This window comes from Linepithema humile, chromosome 6, assembly GCF_040581485.1.
Source record: "Linepithema humile isolate Giens D197 chromosome 6, Lhum_UNIL_v1.0, whole genome shotgun sequence".
NCBI lineage: Eukaryota > Metazoa > Arthropoda > Insecta > Hymenoptera > Formicidae > Linepithema > Linepithema humile.
This window is the reverse complement of record NC_090133.1, coordinates 28,114,248-28,132,621: the sequence shown is the minus strand read 5'-3', so window position 1 is coordinate 28,132,621 and position 18,374 is coordinate 28,114,248. Positions and strand designations below refer to the sequence as shown.

The window sequence follows — 18,374 nt, the reverse complement described above, 5'->3', positions numbered from 1 at the left end:
TAAGTAAACTTACTTGTACACTTCTTGAGCCCCGATCACTCCGGGAGTGGCGCCGCTAAACGAAGTTCCGGATCCTTCCGGTGTTTTCGGGGATGCTAATAGATTCTCTGCGTCGTTGATAAAATTCTGAAGGCACAATTGAATGACAGATTACGTATGTACAATACGATGTATGTATTGCACATGTGTATATATACTTCACATCGAACGATCAATTTAATTATTTGCAAATTTCGAAGATGTGCAACAAAACTATTGACACAAGAAGTGTTCCGTGCGGAAAGGGTCATCGTATGATGCGAGCGATTACCTTGTAGAAGGAAGGATTGAAGAAATTTCGAATCTTTTAAGATTGCAATAAGAACCAAGCGCGCGAGCGTCGAAACCCGCGGAAATTAGAAGCAAAACGAGCAACCCACGCTCAATTGTCACGTGAAGACCACGATTGGGATTAAGTGCTTCAATTTCTAACGCGTTTGTAATCTTAACTGAATGTCTTTGTACGATTGAACTTGTTTTAAAAATGGCTGCCACTTTACGAGATTAGAAATACAGCGTTTTATTTTAGAAAATAAAGTTGACTTTGAAATTTTCTCAATGCTTTCACACAAGATAGTCATGTTTCGTGTATATATGATGTGCCTTTCCGTAACGAAAACTTATTGCATCAACAATTTCGTTATTATCCTTCCTCAATTATGTAAACAATTATTTTATACGAATCATCTCGTGTGTATTTGCATGCGCGCGCGTAATATGTCGATATGTAGCAAATGAATAATCAATAAAAGCCTCAAATACGTGTAACAATAAATTATAGCGCAATATAGCAGTGATGGAATATTATATCGCAATTCCGCTCGATTACAGCGTCGAGATTTATCTCACATTCTGACGCTCAAATTCGAGTCGTATCTTAATTCGCTGATCAGTCGTCTCGCTCATTCTTTCTCGATGATAAAAAGGCAATAGTTTCTGAAAGATTTAACAAGTTCGCCGCTCGATCAGTCGCAAATGTTGACCAATTATATCCAATCACTACTGTATTTGTATTATGTCTTATATAAATTGCATATGCAAATATGCCTCAGCGAGAATGTAACTCAAGAGCGATAGGTTATCTATTTAACATAAAAATTCAGCACATGCTATAATGTATTACATTAATTACGTTTAAAGATATTAATTGAATAATCGAAAGTACATCGGTCATTATTTCTTAAGGCATCTATTTAACTGACTTATACGATTAAATCAATTGGAACGTATTTTAATATCTAATAGCAATAAACGCGCAATAAATACACATCACTGATTAAATTCTTGCCAGAGCATTCGAAGAATGCTCTGCGATTGTGATATGTAATTTCTTGGGTATAATTAATGTATGCGCGAAGCAACGATCATAGAAACTAGCATCATGTCATGTACAACATGAAACACGAATGTAAATCACATAAAATGAGATACAAAGAAGACACAATTAATAAACACGACGAAACAGTACATTCGAATGAGAGAACCGAGGAAAAATCAAAAAGAGGGATTTGGCAATCGAACAAGTTCCGCCACTTTTTGACTTTCCCTAGTATGATCACTAGATGATATAATCACTATAAACGCTTCATGCATCGCATGTTAAATGTATACACCATAATATAGATTGTATGACATAGCAACAATCTGTTTCAAAATGTATACTTTACTTGTTTATCTGCCATCGTATGCATTTCGACAGAATATTAATATTTATAACGAATTTATATTGATGACAAGTTAATCCCTTGTGAGATATATTAATTTTGTTTCATTAATTATATAAACCATGTATCCAAAAATAAAAAAATAAAAACTACATAGCTTCGAACAATATATTTCTCTTAAAAAAAATTAGCAAAGGTAAGTATGTGTGAATTGTTATAAAAAAATACAATAAATCTGCAAGTTTTCAAGTTGAAAAACAATTGCGCTCAGAAGCAAATATAAAAAATAGAAGACGAGGAAAGATTACTCTTCTTTTCCAGACAAAAGTGTCCAATTTTGTAAATCAGTGTAAGAGATCATTTGCATCATAAAAGCAACTTACATTGGGATCCTCTCTGATGGTGTTCATCGAGAACGAAGGTGGGTTTGGCGTCGCCGACGATACATTGCGCAGCGTAGGCTCGCTATTTGCATTTGAATCGTGAAAAGAGACCCTTTTCAATGACGGTGGCTGTTGGGAAGCGGGAGGTAGATTAGACGCGATCGAACTGTTTGACCTAAGGGCGTTTTGCTGAGACATAACGGCGTAACTGGAGCCTCGTTCTGGTGGCGGAGGTGCGTCGTTTATATTATGTTGCAAGGCTGCAGCAGAGAGATAACATCCTTAGCGAGATAAGAATATTAAACGATGCAATGTATTCGACGCGCGTAAATACGACAAAAGTACACCACATCGGCAATCTCGACGTTGACGAAGAACATGAATATTCCAAGAGAATTTCCGTCTGAAGAAACACGAAGATACGAAACGAGATGTGTCTTGAATCTAAAGAAGCTCTAAAAAAGGCAATATTCAAATCTACTCACGCATAGGTACATTGGATCCGTTGATGATCAGGTTGTCCAGTCGCAGCATGCTGGGATGCAGCGACTGCTGGCTTCTCGCGTGTTGGCTCTGTTGGTACGCTTGCTGCTGCGAGTGCAGCTGGTGTTCCTCCTGCTTCTTCTGACTCTCCTCAAGATCGGCTTGCTTCCGCTTAGTCTCGTCCATTTTCCGCTGCAGTTCCTTGTCCTCTATGGAATGCAGCATGCCCATAGAATAGGACTTCTGACCGGAGCTGAAGTGGCTGCCAAGAGGCGTGCCGTAATTGGTTGGCATGTGCATCTGCTCTTCGCTCTGATTTGCCGGCATTCGCTGCTGCTGCTGCTGCTGCTGCTGCTGCTGGTGACTCGATTGCACGTGCAAATCACCGCCTTCCTGATCGGCACCGCTCGCTCCAACATTCTGAGTCGCGGCTTGACCGGATAAAATGTGAGTATGGCCACTGATAACGGGCTGATTGCCGACAAGCTGCAGAGACAAGCCGCCTCGAATAGACTGGTTTCCCACGTTCGTTCTGGACAAGATCGGCGGCTGCTGAGTTCCTTGGATCGTTCTCTCTTGACTGGCCGCCATCCTGAATAAATCTTGTATACGCTGCGTGCTTTCGTTATCCAAGTCGTTACTTTCCTCATCGTCATCTTGATTGGCGGCCTCTTCCGCTCGTTTCTGGAAATCCCTCTCCAGCTGAAGCGCTCGCAGCTGCTCCTCTTGCTGCTGCGTTCGATGCGTCAGCGCGCTTAGCTCAGCGATCTGTTGATCACGCCATTGTCGGGCGGCTTCTCTCCTACGAGCTTGCTCCTAAAAGCAGTAATGTCAAATGTAATATATACGATAAAATTGTAAAGCCAAAAGCTTCTTATTTACAGACTGTGGAACCAACAAAATTTTTAGACGCACGTCAATTATGGACAAAATAAAGATTACGCAAATGATTAAATCTGTATTCAAACCACTTTTAGATTTTATTTTAACAAGATTTTATTTACTGTTTTGATTATTAATTTCTATTACCTTTTCCCTTTCTTCTCGCTGCCAAGGATTCGTCGCGCTGTACTGATATTGACGTGGTTGTTGCATGGCGCTGATTCCTCCCGCGGGATAATAACTACCCCGTGGTGGATCTTGCATGCTCGCCATATACCTAAAAAACAAAAAATTTCATTTTTTTTAAATTGTTTTTTGATTTTTTTCCTCTAAAAACGCTTTTCGGTGGGAATGTTGGCATAATATTAAGTCAGCACCACTTTTAATATTAATTTTCCGCAAATGCGTAGAAGCGATAAATTAGAATTTATTCTTGTGTCTCCAAATTCGATTTTTAATAGGTCGAAATACACACCTCATATCGGCTTGCTTGTTGTACAAAGGATGCGTGGAGGTGTCCGGCGGCGGCGGCGGCGGGCTTTCGTTGAATTCCTCGGACGGCAAGGTCGGCCTCGTCGGCGGCACCTCCGACGTCGCCGCGGGATTGCTCTCTCCGTTCTGCGCTCGATTGATCATGCCGTCGTTCGTGTACTGATCGACACGCTGCTCCAGGCTGCCGTTCGGATAGTGCGGACTGTTCTGCGAGCCGGCGAAATGTCGACTCTGTTCCGCGCTCGCCTTCGCCTCCTGCTGGTTGTGCTGATCTTTGCCGAGTGGACTCTCATGGGGCATCGACTGGTGGCCGCGAATCACCGCCTCGTTCTTCGGCTTCAGCAGCATCGAGCCGTACTGGCCGCCGCTTACCGGATACCGATTCGGATACTGATTGTACTGGCCGTACTGATTGTACTGCGCGTTGTTGTGCTGCACGTGCTGGATGTCCGTGTAATTGTAGCCAGGCGCGTTCTGTCTCGCAGCGTAGCCGGAAGCCACGCCCAGGTTCGACGTGGAGCCGAGCGACGGTTTCGGCAAGGCGACGCTCAGAGCGTTCGGCGGCGCCTGCTGGGTCGCGGGTGCCACCCCTCGCGCGCCAACGTTGTACATCGGCGGCCTGTGCTGACCGAGCATCGGCGCGCCGCCGCGCAGCTCCCGTCGACGCACCTCCTCTTGCATTTCCTGCATTTTCGCCTCCTGGCGAATTATGTCGCGCGTGGACTGCGAGCGCGACGACGGTCCCACGTTCTGCTGCTGCATCTGACTGCCAACTGCGGAGTAACTTTGCTGCTGGCCCTGCGTGACGTACGCGGACGTCGGTCGGTCGCGAATGTAGTTGGTGGCTTCCAAGGTGGACGGTCGGTTCAACGAGTTTTGCGAACCCCTCAGAGTATTCTTCTGATTCTGATTGTGCTGCAGGTTCCTGTCGAGTGTATTTGTCGAGTTGTAATGTAAAACAGTCGAGAGAAACTCATCTTCTTAAGAAAATGGAGAAGAGACAATTTTCGAAAGATAAGCAAAATGTAAAACAAATTGTGAGACACAAGTATCTTGAGTTTTTCTTTTTACAATACACTGCTGTGCGATTTTACGCGTGATCACTATTGCTGATTATTATTATTTCTACCAAACTAAAGAGAGCCGAAAAATTGAGTTGAAACGTTTCTATATCATTATTCTGTATTGATTCGTAATAAATTTTTTGCGCGCTTCAATTCTTACAGCACTTTTTTTGTAAACTTTTTTCTATACCTATCGTCCGATTGTTGTGGACTGAGTTGTTGCTTCAGCGCCGCCTCTTGATTCCGATAAATACTTAGATTCTGATAAAATCTCTCCACTTCCGTGTTTTGCGCGTTCAACGGCACATTCGCGTGTGTCACGTTCGGATTTAAATTGGGCGACGACTGCTGCCTGCTGACCAAGCCGGTAGGCGGTAGAGCACCCGCTCTCATAGGATCGTGCAAATTGTGGCTCGACCTGCGCGCGCGAATACATTATTTTCAGTGGCAATAAATAAGAATTGCATTGACGTGCTGTATCGCGAGCGATTTTCAATCAATTACCGGCGATACGGTTAAACGAGTACGAGCGTTTACCTGGAACGCAAGGCAGTTGCGCTGTTGATCGTCGCCATCGGAGGCGGTTGAACGGGCGGAGTGACGCTGTTGCTGGACGAGGCTCTGCTGTATCCCGGATTGAACACCTCGTGCTGCTGCTTTACCTCGGTACCCATATCTGAATAAATACAATTTTCGTGTGAAGGTGCGCGTGATAAAGGTATTCCTCCCTCGCATCGGTACTTAAATTCATCACGACAAAACGTTTCCTATTAAATAAACTTGATCGCTATTGCCTAGTGAAACTCGATAAAGCTGAATGATTGACATTGTAGCACATGCAAAGCTCGCTCTTTACTTACTATGCAACGCCGGCACAGACTTGCTGCTGTGGATTTGCTGAGGAGTGGCGTCGTATCCAAGTCGTGATGATAGATCCCGCTCGCTCATGCGACGAGGACCTACGGTGACCCAAGTGGATACACAAAGAGACAGCTTTGAGTTAATGCATCGGTGAACACGCTGAGGCGCGATATTAAATGATCGCTCATGCACATACGCAAAGCATTCGTCCGGAGAGCGGAAAGCTCTCTTCGTGAACGTCCAGAATTGTGAAATATGCCGAGTTTCACATCAACGCTTTAGAAGCAATAAAAGAAAAATGTCCCGCAGCAATAACGCGCTAAATTATAGCAACTTTGTATCACTTTTTACTTGTTCGGAAAGTATACGATTCCAATTGCTCGCGCACTAAAGTGTTGATGTAATTATTCAGCGAAAGCGATATATGTATAGTTTCTTTCCACTGATTTGTTTACAAATTGTGTGATAAATATAAGATAATATTTAGACGCATATTATTGCACGGGCGTTAAAAATGGAAGCAAAAATTGTAAAGTAGAAAAAAGTAGCAATTACTACGATTCGTAAATAATTGCATTTAGAATGGAATTCTTTCTATACATACGTATACAGTTACGATTATGCGACAGACACATAATTGTAACGCGCGAAAGCATCATTAAACATCTTTACTCTAGACACGACAGTGGAACGACAAAGAGTATCCAAAGATATCATGCCCACGATATTATGAGAAAAGCGTGTTAGAAAAAGATCGTATCGATGTGGTGTTTTATATACAGATGACACTTGGTTTCACTTTATGCGTAAAGCAAAAAGCATATTGCAAAACTAGTGTAACGTAAATCATACAGCTAAATTAACCGACAAATTGACTTATATCGGAAATTGACCAAATTAATTTCCCGATTTTGAGTCTTGCTGAGAGGAAGCTGTCGTGGATTTGATTTTCGCGCATGCGTCGACCATTCGCTTCATTTCGCTTTTACAATTCTACAATCTCGTAGAAATAACTTGGTCAGTTTATCGATCGCTCGTCAATCGTGCTGTGGTACTGAAAAATGTAAGAGTGTCGATGGGACGTGACGATCAACCTATTTTAAATAAATAATAAACGGGAGAATAAATCGTGACAGATCTAACAAATCATGCTACATCGATTCGTTTGCAAATATTCACTTTTCCATTCTCGCTTAGGCAGTGCTCGTGGCAAGACAGACGCCGGCTAAACGCACATTCAATGCACAACACGCAATTGTTGGCTTACGCGAGGCGGACTGATCATTCAGCGAGCTGATCTCGCGGAAGCTCCAATCGTTCCTCTCCAAATCGGGCTTCCGCTTCGAAATGTCCAGTTCGCTCCGAGATTTTCGTTTCGTCCGCCACCTTTGTCGCTCCTCGTCTTCCGTTTCGCTCCCGCGCGACAATTCGAGAGCGCTTCCTCTCGGCCAATCGTGACTCACGCGTTTCGCGCGAGATTTCTCTCTCGGTAATTCAGCGGCTGGATTCATCCGACTGTGCTGCTCGCTCAATTCTCTTCTCGACTTTAGTACCTCGAATGATCGATGCCGATTCCACCGCGTCCCCCGTTTATTCTCGGAGTCTAGTTTATCGTCAAATCTCTTTGGAACTTGAACAATTCGAGTCGAAGCGGAACTCGCCGAGCTGATTCCTCGCTTGTTCAATTTCAGTTCTTCGAGAGAACGATGATACGATCGCGCTTTTCCCTCGAGCTTCGCGTTCTTCGCTCCATCGCGAGACGAGTCAATCTCTTGACAAGGATTTTCAGACAATTCCATTTCATCGGCGGATAAACGCTTGCAGCTTGGAGTGTTCTTACAATTACGTGTCAACTTGGCGTGCGATCCGCCGTGACAAGCCTCTTCCCTTTCGCAAATTGCAGCGCCGATCAGGTTATTTTCGCTGCGGCAGAGCGGTCTGGCGATTTGCACGCGCAGAGTGTCGAATTTATCATCCTGCGATCGCAAATGCACGTTCGCGCGTGACGGAAGCGCCAAACCTTTCAAATTGTCGTCGGAGCAACTTTTCGCGGAGGAGTAAGAGATGTCTAGAAATAAGCGAGAGTTGGGATATTTCTCGGAGACGTATCGATAGACTTGCGACTTGTCCTCGGCGGATAAAGAATTTTTCACGTTCGAAAGTGACAGCGCGACGGAAGATGAAGGGAAATGAACGGAAGGCAGAGAGGAGGATAACGGAGGACTGGAAGCCTGCTGTCTCGTTCTTCCGTCACTCGACGACGGTAATCTCTCTCGAGACGCTGTCGCCGCTTGATCCGTCAAATTTGACCGGGTCGAATCACCGAAGGCGGACGCCCCGCCGTCGGTTTCGCTCTTCAACGAAACGGAGGAGGCCCGCTTCGCGCTCTGCTCTGGAATAAATAAAGGCGCGTCAGTGTCATCCAGATTCGAGAACTGCTCGAGCTGTTGCGCGATCACTTGCTGCTGCTTCAAGGAGAGCCTCGAGCTGTCCTCCATTTTGCCGACCCGTTCGACCGGCGTACTTTTGCAATCTCCGGCAAGACGACTTTCGTTCGCATCGCAATCTTCGTCGTCCGTCGTCGGGACCGAATTTTTCCGAGCGTCAACTCGCTCCTCGTTCAGCGAGGAAGTCCCGGAGACGGTGACTCGTTTAGCGCCGCAACGATGGAATCTGCATTCCTCGATCGCGAGGTCGTCGTCAGTTTCAACGCTAGTCGAGATGAGATCGCCGTTCTCGCCGATCCGAACATTTCCGTTCGCCTCTCTCGCCAGATCCGAGTCCGATTTGCATCCTTTCTGCGCGCGTGACGGCACGCCGCTCGTCTCCGACGCCGTGATATTCGGCTCCGACACGAACTGACGGAAGTCGGTCAGCTTCGTGGTTTTGAACTTGATCAAACCGGCGTCGCCGAGCTTCGAGAAATGCTTCGCCAGCGCCGCGACTCTGCCGCACCCTAAGCGCACTTCTTCCGGCGACTTCCAGCACTTCTCCGTCTTGGATTCGTCGCTGGATATATCGCTGTTCAGTCCGCTTAGATCGAGATGCAATTCCGGCATCGCCGTGTACATCTTAGAAGTCGAAATTTCCTCTCCCGCGTCTCTGTTCGATCCGTCATCGTCGTAAATTGTGGAGCTGGACTCGTCCGCGTAATCAGAATTGGAAATGTCATCCAACTTGTCCTGTTCGTCGATGTTCAATGTACGTTTTGCGCCGGTATTCAAACTTCCAAGCCGCAACGAGTCATTCGACGGAGATTCTGTGACGAAACCTGGCGCGATCGTGGCATCTTTAACGACCAATTCATTCGTAAGCGGGGAAGCGTCGGTCGACGAGCATTTCACATCGCAACAGGCGTCAAATTCAAAGTCGGATTCCTGAGAAGTCGCGGCCCGCCGACGATCCGCCGTGGCTACGCACTTCTGCGAATCTCTAAAATTAGAATTGCCGTCGCAGTCCCCTTTGTCGCAGCGCTTACACTCGCGCCGTTCCCCCTCGACGCACTCGGAAGATTCCGTGAAGTTCGCGTCGTCGGTTTGATCGATGTACGGTATATTGTCGAAAACGTTTGTGTGGAGGGCGAGCGGCCGCGCCAGTAACGAATGCTTGTAATCTATCGCCGCCTCCGCGTACTCGCGCGGCGGAGTGGCGATCCTCTCGAACGGATCGAAAGAGTCCGTCGAGTCGCCCGCGGCGATCTCGCCGCGCTCCGCCGCGCTCTCATCCTCCTCCGTGATCTTACCGTCGCTCTCGTCGTCCTGATACACGATGGACGGCATCTCGTTGTCGCACGTGATGGAGATGAGGGGGCAGGGCATGCGAAGACCGGGAAGACGCACGGGGGAGACGGTGGGGGTGGAAGGACGGCAAGAGTACTCTCTCCTGTCGACGGCGCCGCGAAACTCGTCGACGGGATAGAAAGCGCGGTGGTACGCGCTTCTCGGGCGGCAAGCGGAAAACGGATCTTGCTGCGCGAAGCGCGACTCGGTCGGGTCGCTTCGTGGAAAGCCTCGGTCGATCGGACGATTAGGATAGAAAGGCGCCTCGATGGCGCACTGAGACGTGGTCGCACCTGGTTGAGCTAAGCTCTGAGACGTCGCCCGTTTCGGGAAGGACAACAGGTCACCCATCGAGCGCGATGCGGCTGGCTGACCGCCGGTCGCTTCTGCTGCTCCTACCGCCGGTTCTAACAGCTCGGACTTCGGCCGAGTTTTATATGCTGCACGAAACAAGTGGTTAGTCAAGCGTTAGTAAAGCAGATTTCTTTCGAGCGAAGCGAAGCGGAAGAAGTTATTCTGACAGAGCGGTCACCGTACACGACAAAGTATCCGGTTTAGTGTCTTGTAAAATAAGATCCTGCCGATACACACTGCGCTTGAAGCGTGAAAGTCATCGGCTCGATCGTTGGACGAAAGTTATTTCAGATACAAAAGTTCTCCTTCAGTTTGGAATTCTTAAACGTACGATAATTGGACTTTAGGAGTGAAAATTCTTCGCAACAGTCTCGATTGTTTTGGCTCACTGACAGAAACGTGACGTGTGAGATTAATGTGATATGAACCCTCTTGCGCGAAAGGTCAAATTAGCTCTGTTGTTAAGAAGCGGGAATTGTGGGAATTTATTGCTAAACTGCGCGCACGTACCTCTCGTCATCACAGGAGAAGGTTGAGATAATAACGTCGCGAGTCCGTGATATATAGCGCCTTGCTTCGCCACTTCCAACGTTACAATCGGACCCGTACGTACGAGATATTCTGCAGCCCTGTAAAATTTTGCAATTTAAGAAATTTCTCTGTCAATTGATTCATTAAACTAGCATTTTGAATCTGCCTTACTTTTCTTGTGTGATTCCAACCAGACTTTGTCCGTCGACTTTGAGCAACTGATCGCCCGCCGTTAATCTACCATCCTGAAAAACAGACACATAAAAGTAAATTAATGTAAGATTGCGCAATGATCACCGTCAAAATTACCGGAAAATAAATATAAATTCTCTAATTTTATACTTAATCCTAAAGCAACGTTGAGTTGATTTATCATTCAGTATCTTTTTCTTTCGTGTCACATTCGATTAAATGGATTTTTATAAATGACAGATATGAACTTATACTTGTAATTACTTACAGCATCAGCGGCACCGCCAGCAACAACGCTTTTAATATAGATACCCAGTCGATCCTGCCCTGCGCCCTGCATACAAAAGATTAAAAAAAATATATATAACATAATTAGATTGTGATAAATGGAAATGTACGCAATTGAAGGTGCACACCTTCGCCGCAACGATGCTTAAACCCATGCCGTTGGTACTTTTATGCAACTTAATAACTTGTATCTCTGGCTGAGCTTGATTTTGATTAATATGGCCAACGTAGCCACCCGATCTGTTGCTCATCGCGCTGGGACTACGCATCTGCATGAAAAATGAAATGGTAATTTTTGTCGTAAAAAAATGCGTCACATACGAAGACCATTGAAATCTCGCAGCTTACATTGTTGTGGTGGTCTATCATGTAAATAGTCCAGTAGCCGCTGCTAGTAGGCTGGGCTGCCATTCGACACAAACCGTCTCGTTGCAGAGGCGCGAGGAACTCGGCCAATCCCGGTGGAACGCCTCTTATCACTTCGCAGCTGTAGCCATCCTCGGGCAGCAGCAACGCTAATCCGAGAACAGGCTCCTCTTCCAGTCTTATTTCGCGACCGTCCGCACGCGCGAGCGTGTCCGCAACACTTTCCGCCACCTGCAAGATTCATTACGCAGCGTAAAACAAATGGCGATCTAATGTGAATACGAATAGATTCGTCCAATTCGTCATTTCCACTCACTCTCACTACGTTCTCGATCAGCTCGGCGGGTAGCCTGGGCTCGTCCGTGGCCGGCTGATATTTTTGCAGCAACGCCCTCACCTGCAGCGAGTTCAATTTAAAACAAGTTGAGCTTAGCGTGGCCAGCTCCTCGGCATTGTACTTGGGTGCTTGTAGCAGGTGAGTCGCTTGCATAATCGTCGCCAAGTGGCATTGACTGGCGAGCTCCAAGCCCTGCCTCTCGGCCCAGGTTTCCAGAGCGTTCAGCCTCGCTTTAAGCCTGCGCCCGAACCATCTGACGCACAAGTTTCCGTTGGAAACGAGGGTGTTGAAAGCCGTGGCGTTGATCGCGTGGAACAGATGGCTGAACAGCTGTATCGTCAGCGCGGCGTTCACGCGGCACCGTCGCAGCAGCGTCATCGTGTTCGAGAAGATTTGCAGCACCCCGGCTTCCTTCGCTGGCTCATCCGCGTCTGCCATGAACTGCGTCATCGCCGGCGTCAGTTCCAGAGTGACGCAACGCACGAGCGAGCCGAATGCCGTGTGCACTGCGTCCACCAGGATGTCCTGCGCGCGCGTGGAAAACGCGCCCACGTGACGATCGCTCTTCAACATGTGCAGCAGCTCCGAGCCGTTCGCCAACCAAAATGCCAACGACGAAGCATTCATGTAGCGTTCCTGGGAGAAGAAAATCCGTTTTAAAAGCCGTCCGCGAGCGTGGAATCAATGTCGAGCCAGATCGTTTTAAAATGAGAGAAAAAAAAAAAAAAAAAAAGAGGGTGATTCGTGTCGAGCTACCTGGATAACGCGCTGAATCATGGTGGCGACATTCGCCAGCATGAGGGTGAGCCGATGCGCCCTCTCCGTGGGCTGCAATTCCGGCCTGTAATGAGTGCTGGCGCGATATCTCGCGCTCAGATAAAGAGTGTAAGTCGGCGCCAGCTTGAACTGCGGCGCCGAGGGCTCCACGTCTGTGATGACGGCATGAAGGAACGCTTCCTCGGTCTCTTCGAGGAACTCCAGGACGGCCGGCAGGATCGGATCTGCGCCCCACGCCTGCCGATCGTACTGTGAGAGTCTGCAAGCAATTCGCCATAGATCAACTTCTTTCCTCGAATCCGATTATCTTCGGATCTTTTATCTCTCTCTTTTTCAAAAGAATGAAACATTAATATCTCTAGAAGAACAAACGCAATTCACTTTGCGGTGCATTATTCTTTTTTCTAGAAGAACACTTGATAATATTTGTGTATTCCGAGAATTTGCAGAATTCGGCTTAATCGGCTAAGAATAATTTCACGTAAATCCAATTACAGTTTTTCTGTAAGTAAAATACATATGCTAATACACTACGGATGGTCGATTTGAAAGGATTTTTCAAGCCACGCAGCCAAAAAAAACGAATTTTACGAAAAGTAGAAGGTAAAACAGATACGTCTCTGTTTTACCTTCTACTTTTCGTAAAATTCGTTTTTTTTGGCTGCGTGGCTTGAAAAATCCTTTCAAATCGACCATCCGTAGTGTATTAGCATATGTACTTTACTTACAGAAAAGGACTTTTCATTCTACACAGCCAAAAAAAAGTTAAGTGTATTTGAAAAAAATAGGTAAAACAGACCACTTTAGGATCCTCTTAAAACTAAAAAAGAAAGACTACTTTTTTTTTATGATTACTCCTGATAAAAGCTTCGTGGTCGCGAACGCTTTCTAAAAAGGAAAATCTACGCGGTCTGGATTCTTCGCTATAAAAGTGCAGTCCTAGCACGTGTGTCTATCTTTTTCTCGGCCGGAGTCAAGCGCCGTAAAATTTGGCATCGATTCAGCGCACGTATCACTCTACCTGTTGCCGTCTCTGCTGCTGCTCAGACTGGCGGTCTCCACGTTCCCGTCCAGATCAAACGTGGTCTCGTAATTGTGCGTGGACTCTGGAGGGTGCGTGGGACTACGAGGACTACGGGCTGCGACAGCGGCGGACTTGGAAGGGCTCGACGGGGCCGCTCGTTCCTGAGTCTGACCTGGTGTCTGACCGCCGCTGCCATTCGACGTTGCCGATCCCGGGTGAAATTTCTCCGAGCTAACATCCTGACTGGTAGCATCCGGTGAGCGTCTATTGTGACGTATCGTGCGAAGCGAATATCGCAACGAGAAAAGCAAACGTAAAGCAAACGGAGCGCAATAAACAAGAAGTGGCAAAAATGAAAAATCAAATCTCTTAATGCGCAGGACAATGTGCTTTGGTTCTCTAATAAGGTAATGCGGTTTTGGTCGAAAGTATGAAAAACTTAACCCTTTCAGAACAGGAGGATTTCTAGCAAAGTAATTTACACAAGATCTTATTTTCCAAAGGTTTTCACCGATAGAAGACTCCCGTCCGGAAAAGATTAATAGAATACAATAAGTAGCCACAGATTGATTAGTCAAAGATAAGAGATAAAAAAAAATTTTTTTTATCTCTTATCAGTAATCGTATTTTAGCAGTTTGTTATAGTAGAATATCAAAAAAATTCACTGCGCCTTTTAATTTGTAAAAGAAATGACTTTTAGATTTATCACAGTTTGTGAAAAAGGTTATTTATCCAAAGGTGGACCTTTGGAAAATAAGGTTATTTATTCCATTATAACGAAATTGATAAAAAAGAAAATAACTAATATTAAAACACTAACGGACTAATTGTAGTCTATCTATCTAAACTTCAATAGCGATAAGAATGTCTCATAATTGTAACGAGTCACTGTAAGTGTATTCAAAATGCGTGAAAACACGAGTAATAGTTAAATTGCACAACTAATGAACAACATTCGTGCATCTTCATAATCTATTCTCACCTGATCACGATGAAGAAGAGAAGAAATGTGTACAAGTTTCGAACTTACCGATCATAAGCATAGTCTATCTGCTTGTTAGAGTCGTGTCTCTGTCTGATGCGCTCCTCCGGTGCCGGATCGATAAATCGAAATGTGTACATCCTACCAAATTTGACGATAGCTCCATTCTACAAGCATAAATCATTCAATTTATTGTCACTTTTCGTTATTCGATAACTCAAAATGTAAGATCAACTATCACTTTTCGCTTTATTGTTGCTTCACTTTGTAAATATTCATCATATAAATTTTTTGCTAGCGTCGGTGAATATTAACATGAAATATAAATTATCACTAATCTATTATACGCACAATTCAGACACCAATGATCTGAATGTAGCCTACGATTGGCCAGCTTTAAAATCCTTACATTTCGCTACTATAAAAAAATCGTAAAGATTTGTATTATTTAATTCTTTCAGCACTTTAATACACGACTTTGGAGCGTCTTGCGCGAATGCAAAATAAGATAGAGATATATGAGCACACTTCCGGTGGCAAAAACAATAGAAACGCACCTGCAGTATGGTGGTCTGATGTATCCTTTGGTTATTCACGTATGTATGCGCATCTCTGGAACATGGCGTGAGAGTGACGATGTTCTCGGTGAAGGCTATGACGCAATGCCTGGGCATCACTGTCGGTCCCGGCAGCGTCAGCGTTTGTGCTTGCACCGCTTGCGGTCCTATGGGTCTTTCCGATCCCACTTCCGTCACGTTCGGCTGCAACCGGTGTCGCACTCCGGCGCCGTTTGGGATATCGCTGCCGTCGGAATTAAGCTCCAGCAAGAATGGCAATCTCTCATCCTCGTATCTGCAAGGATTTAATTCGAGTTTCGATTATCCAGGTGTTTAATTAAATCAATATTGATATGTATCGATCGAGCTCTCATCGATCTTCCTCCTCAGCTCTTACATTCATGTCTGAGCGTGATCTCTCGCAGATGCTTAGGCAATTTTAATGCTGGTTTGCCATTGTTTTGCAAGAGGATTGTGGATTTTACTTTTGCGCGGGGGATCAAATTTGCCGCCACAACGCGTCAGCAATATGCGACGATAAAAATTTCCTTCAAACTATACCTGTGATCCAATTCGTTCCACTTGCCGGCGGGTTTCTTTTTCCGTTTTCGCGGCATGTAATCCGCGGGCCTCCTTCTCACGTGAAACATAATGGAACCTGTAACGAAAACGCATACCGCAAGATTTTACTTAAATATGTCGAACGAGCAACGCTATACTTTGTCTACGTAAATTATAAATTGTTGACACAAACATGAAAGTTGTAATTCAGTATGATGACCATTCAACAAGTAGAGTACACATAAAAATTACATAGAAATGTTTATTTTAAAAAGTAGAAAAAAATGCTGTAATAATTCTTTCCGTAACGTTCAATTTTTTCGCGTAATCGCAACAATTGAGACATCTATCTCGGCATTTTAACTGTACAACGACACACACACGTAGACACATGTGTCTCCGATCCGTTTTTCAATTTCGAATTTCTCACGACTTCGTGTCTGTCGGAAGATCTTGGCTTCTCTTTCTTATATAAAAATTATAGACGGAAGGAATTAAATGCCGCTGAAGAGCATGTGAAAAAAATTAAGGTTACCGTGAAATTATTGTACTTCGTCACTCCGTCGTATAAAAATAAAAATCGTGAACATTACAGCGTAAATTTCACAATAGTTCCTCGCACATTTATTTTCGAGATATTTTTTTGCAAAAGATACAATGTACTTTGAGTTCACACAAAGGCAGCACTTAAGAAACATATTAAAAAGGAAAAGATTAATGAATACAGATGCGTGGGAATAAACTAAAAATGAAGAAATGCGATAAAAAGGGCGTGAAAATTGATTGAATTGTTGTAGTTCGGGAAATGTAAAGAGCGAACAATGGGCAGAAAAAGGGAAAATGAAGAGGAAGCTTGGTCACACAAACGCGGATCGTTAATTCAGAGATGCGTGGCATATATAATAATCGCGCATGAGAAACTTCGCGGTAAATCGTCGAATTAGTATGATGGACTAGATAGCGATCGTGCATTTTTTTTTTCTCCCGCATTACAATATTACAGTGCGTTCCCTGCATACAACGACGCACACATGTGCTCGAAAGCACGGGTGGCTTCTCACGCAGGAAGGAAAGGGAGAATGACTCTTGGCTTCTCGGGTCAGCGCGCCACATAGTCATTGCACCCGTCGTCATCGCCGCTTTTTCATCACGTTTCCTTCATGCTTTTGCAAACTTTTGCCGTTTCCGCACTTTTCGCGCGCGGTGGCAATCCGCTTAATTATATAATAAAAAAAAAAAAAAAAAAAAAAAGAAGGCTCTGGACGCTAAAGCCGCCGTAAGCGCGCAACTCCAATCGCAAGAAATTTGTAATCGAGTCATTATTGCACTTCGTGTCATCCGCGATTCGAGAAATGCAGTTCTAAACGATCGCACATTTAACGATTTCGCAGTCCGATACGTAAATTTCGAGAGAAATTTCGGACTTCAATAATCTAAATTCGTTCGAGTGTCCGAAGTTTGAAATTAGAATCGAAATCTTTTTTCGAAAGCGTACATAGCACTCACCTAACATCACCTCCACTTTGCCGCTTCGACGTGGTTTAAATGACCAAAGTCCAATCATGTAACACTTTTAGATTGACGATTCACGTGTGCATAATATAACGCGATGTTATTGAGGTTTTTTATTTCGAAATACTCCCGCACAATCTTACAGTCTTATATCAATGACGTAATTCACAGCGAATGATGTTTCCAATAAGATGTAAATCATCAAACTATCACACAAATATATTTTCGCACATTATTTAGTTCATAATTGTAAACACTTTTTAATAGATTTAAGAAGGATAATAATCGATTTTGTCCAATATTCTTTGTTACTGATTATTGGTTCTGAATCAATATTCGATTGTATTAAATAAAATTATCGATCTTCGGGCAAACTAAAAATTGGTTGCGACTAGTAAAATTAATATAAAATATATTTCTAATTGTGCTATTTAGAATTTAAATATTAGTGCTCTTTAATTTCTTCTTAATTATTCTTCTTTGTTATTTTTAATTTTTTTTCTACCTTTTTAAAAAAATTACGAATACTTTTCTAATGTGAATTAAAATTGAAATATAAAGCAGTTGAAGCAAGTACAAACATTTATACGGCCTTCAAGAGAGAACTCTGTTAACGGAAAAACTATTTAACGATAAAGAGTACACAAAAGATTATAAAAGTTTAAGTTACTCGAAGTCACACTAAGTAAAATTGCAAATGGTTTAATAGAACCAACTGCATTTTCCCGAAGAGACATCGAAAATATGTATACATTCGACGTTTATTTTTGTAGAATGTACTACAATCGATCGCTGTATTCATATCGGTGCTATAAAATACCTCGAAAGTTCTAAGAAAACACAAAGTACTTATGTGCCATTAAGTTGCATCTAGTGTAATTTACACATGACTTTAACCTTTTCGGTTCCTGATCGATTGCAAATATCAACACGACAAGCAATACGAAAAATTTGTTGCAAGACGTATCACCCGTTTATGGCAAATTTCTAAAATCATTCGGAGACAAAAATCTGAAATACTAAAATGTTGAGCCTGCAATAATTTTTAAATGGGAAGTGTTTAAAGTTCACCAACCAAATTGTTAAAAATTCGCGCGCTCAGGCATGTTGTACATTGAAAATGCTTGAATTCGTCTATGACACGCTTCATGTGAAGGCTTTGACAGTTTGATGCGCATCCCGTTCTAATGTCAATATTCCAAGAGAAAAAAAAACGTTCAAGCTATTATTACCACAATATTTGTC

The 18,374-nt window shown here is 44.2% G+C and overlaps 1 protein-coding gene across 7 annotated transcripts in view; it reads right to left on the bottom strand.

Annotated features, from left to right (window-relative positions):
- The window catches only part of cno (adherens junction formation factor afadin), a 35,553-nt gene that overhangs the window by 4,469 nt on the left and 12,710 nt on the right, over window positions 1-18,374 (bottom strand). For 3 of the 7 annotated variants that reach the window (XM_012365345.2, XM_012365343.2, XM_012365344.2), the window contains 20 exons: window positions 15,618-15,714; window positions 15,057-15,351; window positions 14,548-14,666; window positions 13,514-13,780; window positions 12,472-12,751; window positions 11,695-12,351; window positions 11,361-11,609; window positions 11,141-11,281; window positions 10,993-11,058; window positions 10,704-10,777; window positions 10,512-10,630; window positions 9,941-10,087; window positions 5,868-5,966; window positions 5,545-5,683; window positions 5,198-5,425; window positions 3,927-4,868; window positions 3,599-3,728; window positions 2,572-3,385; window positions 2,087-2,346; window positions 14-126 (listed from right to left, as the gene is read on the bottom strand). In XM_012365345.2, coding sequence (XP_012220768.1) covers window positions 14-126; window positions 2,087-2,346; window positions 2,572-3,385; window positions 3,599-3,728; window positions 3,927-4,868; window positions 5,198-5,425; window positions 5,545-5,683; window positions 5,868-5,966; window positions 9,941-10,087; window positions 10,512-10,630; window positions 10,704-10,777; window positions 10,993-11,058; window positions 11,141-11,281; window positions 11,361-11,609; window positions 11,695-12,351; window positions 12,472-12,751; window positions 13,514-13,780; window positions 14,548-14,666; window positions 15,057-15,351; window positions 15,618-15,714 — 5,236 coding nt within the window. Of the gene's footprint in view, window positions 1-13; window positions 127-2,086; window positions 2,347-2,571; window positions 3,386-3,598; window positions 3,729-3,926; window positions 4,869-5,197; window positions 5,426-5,544; window positions 5,684-5,867; window positions 5,967-7,135; window positions 8,113-8,178; window positions 10,088-10,511; window positions 10,631-10,703; window positions 10,778-10,992; window positions 11,059-11,140; window positions 11,282-11,360; window positions 11,610-11,694; window positions 12,352-12,471; window positions 12,752-13,513; window positions 13,781-14,547; window positions 14,667-15,056; window positions 15,352-15,617; window positions 15,715-18,374 lie in introns of all 7 variants that reach the window. The other 4 variants (XM_067356769.1, XM_012365347.2, XM_012365349.2 and 1 more) reach the window with 4 other exon arrangements.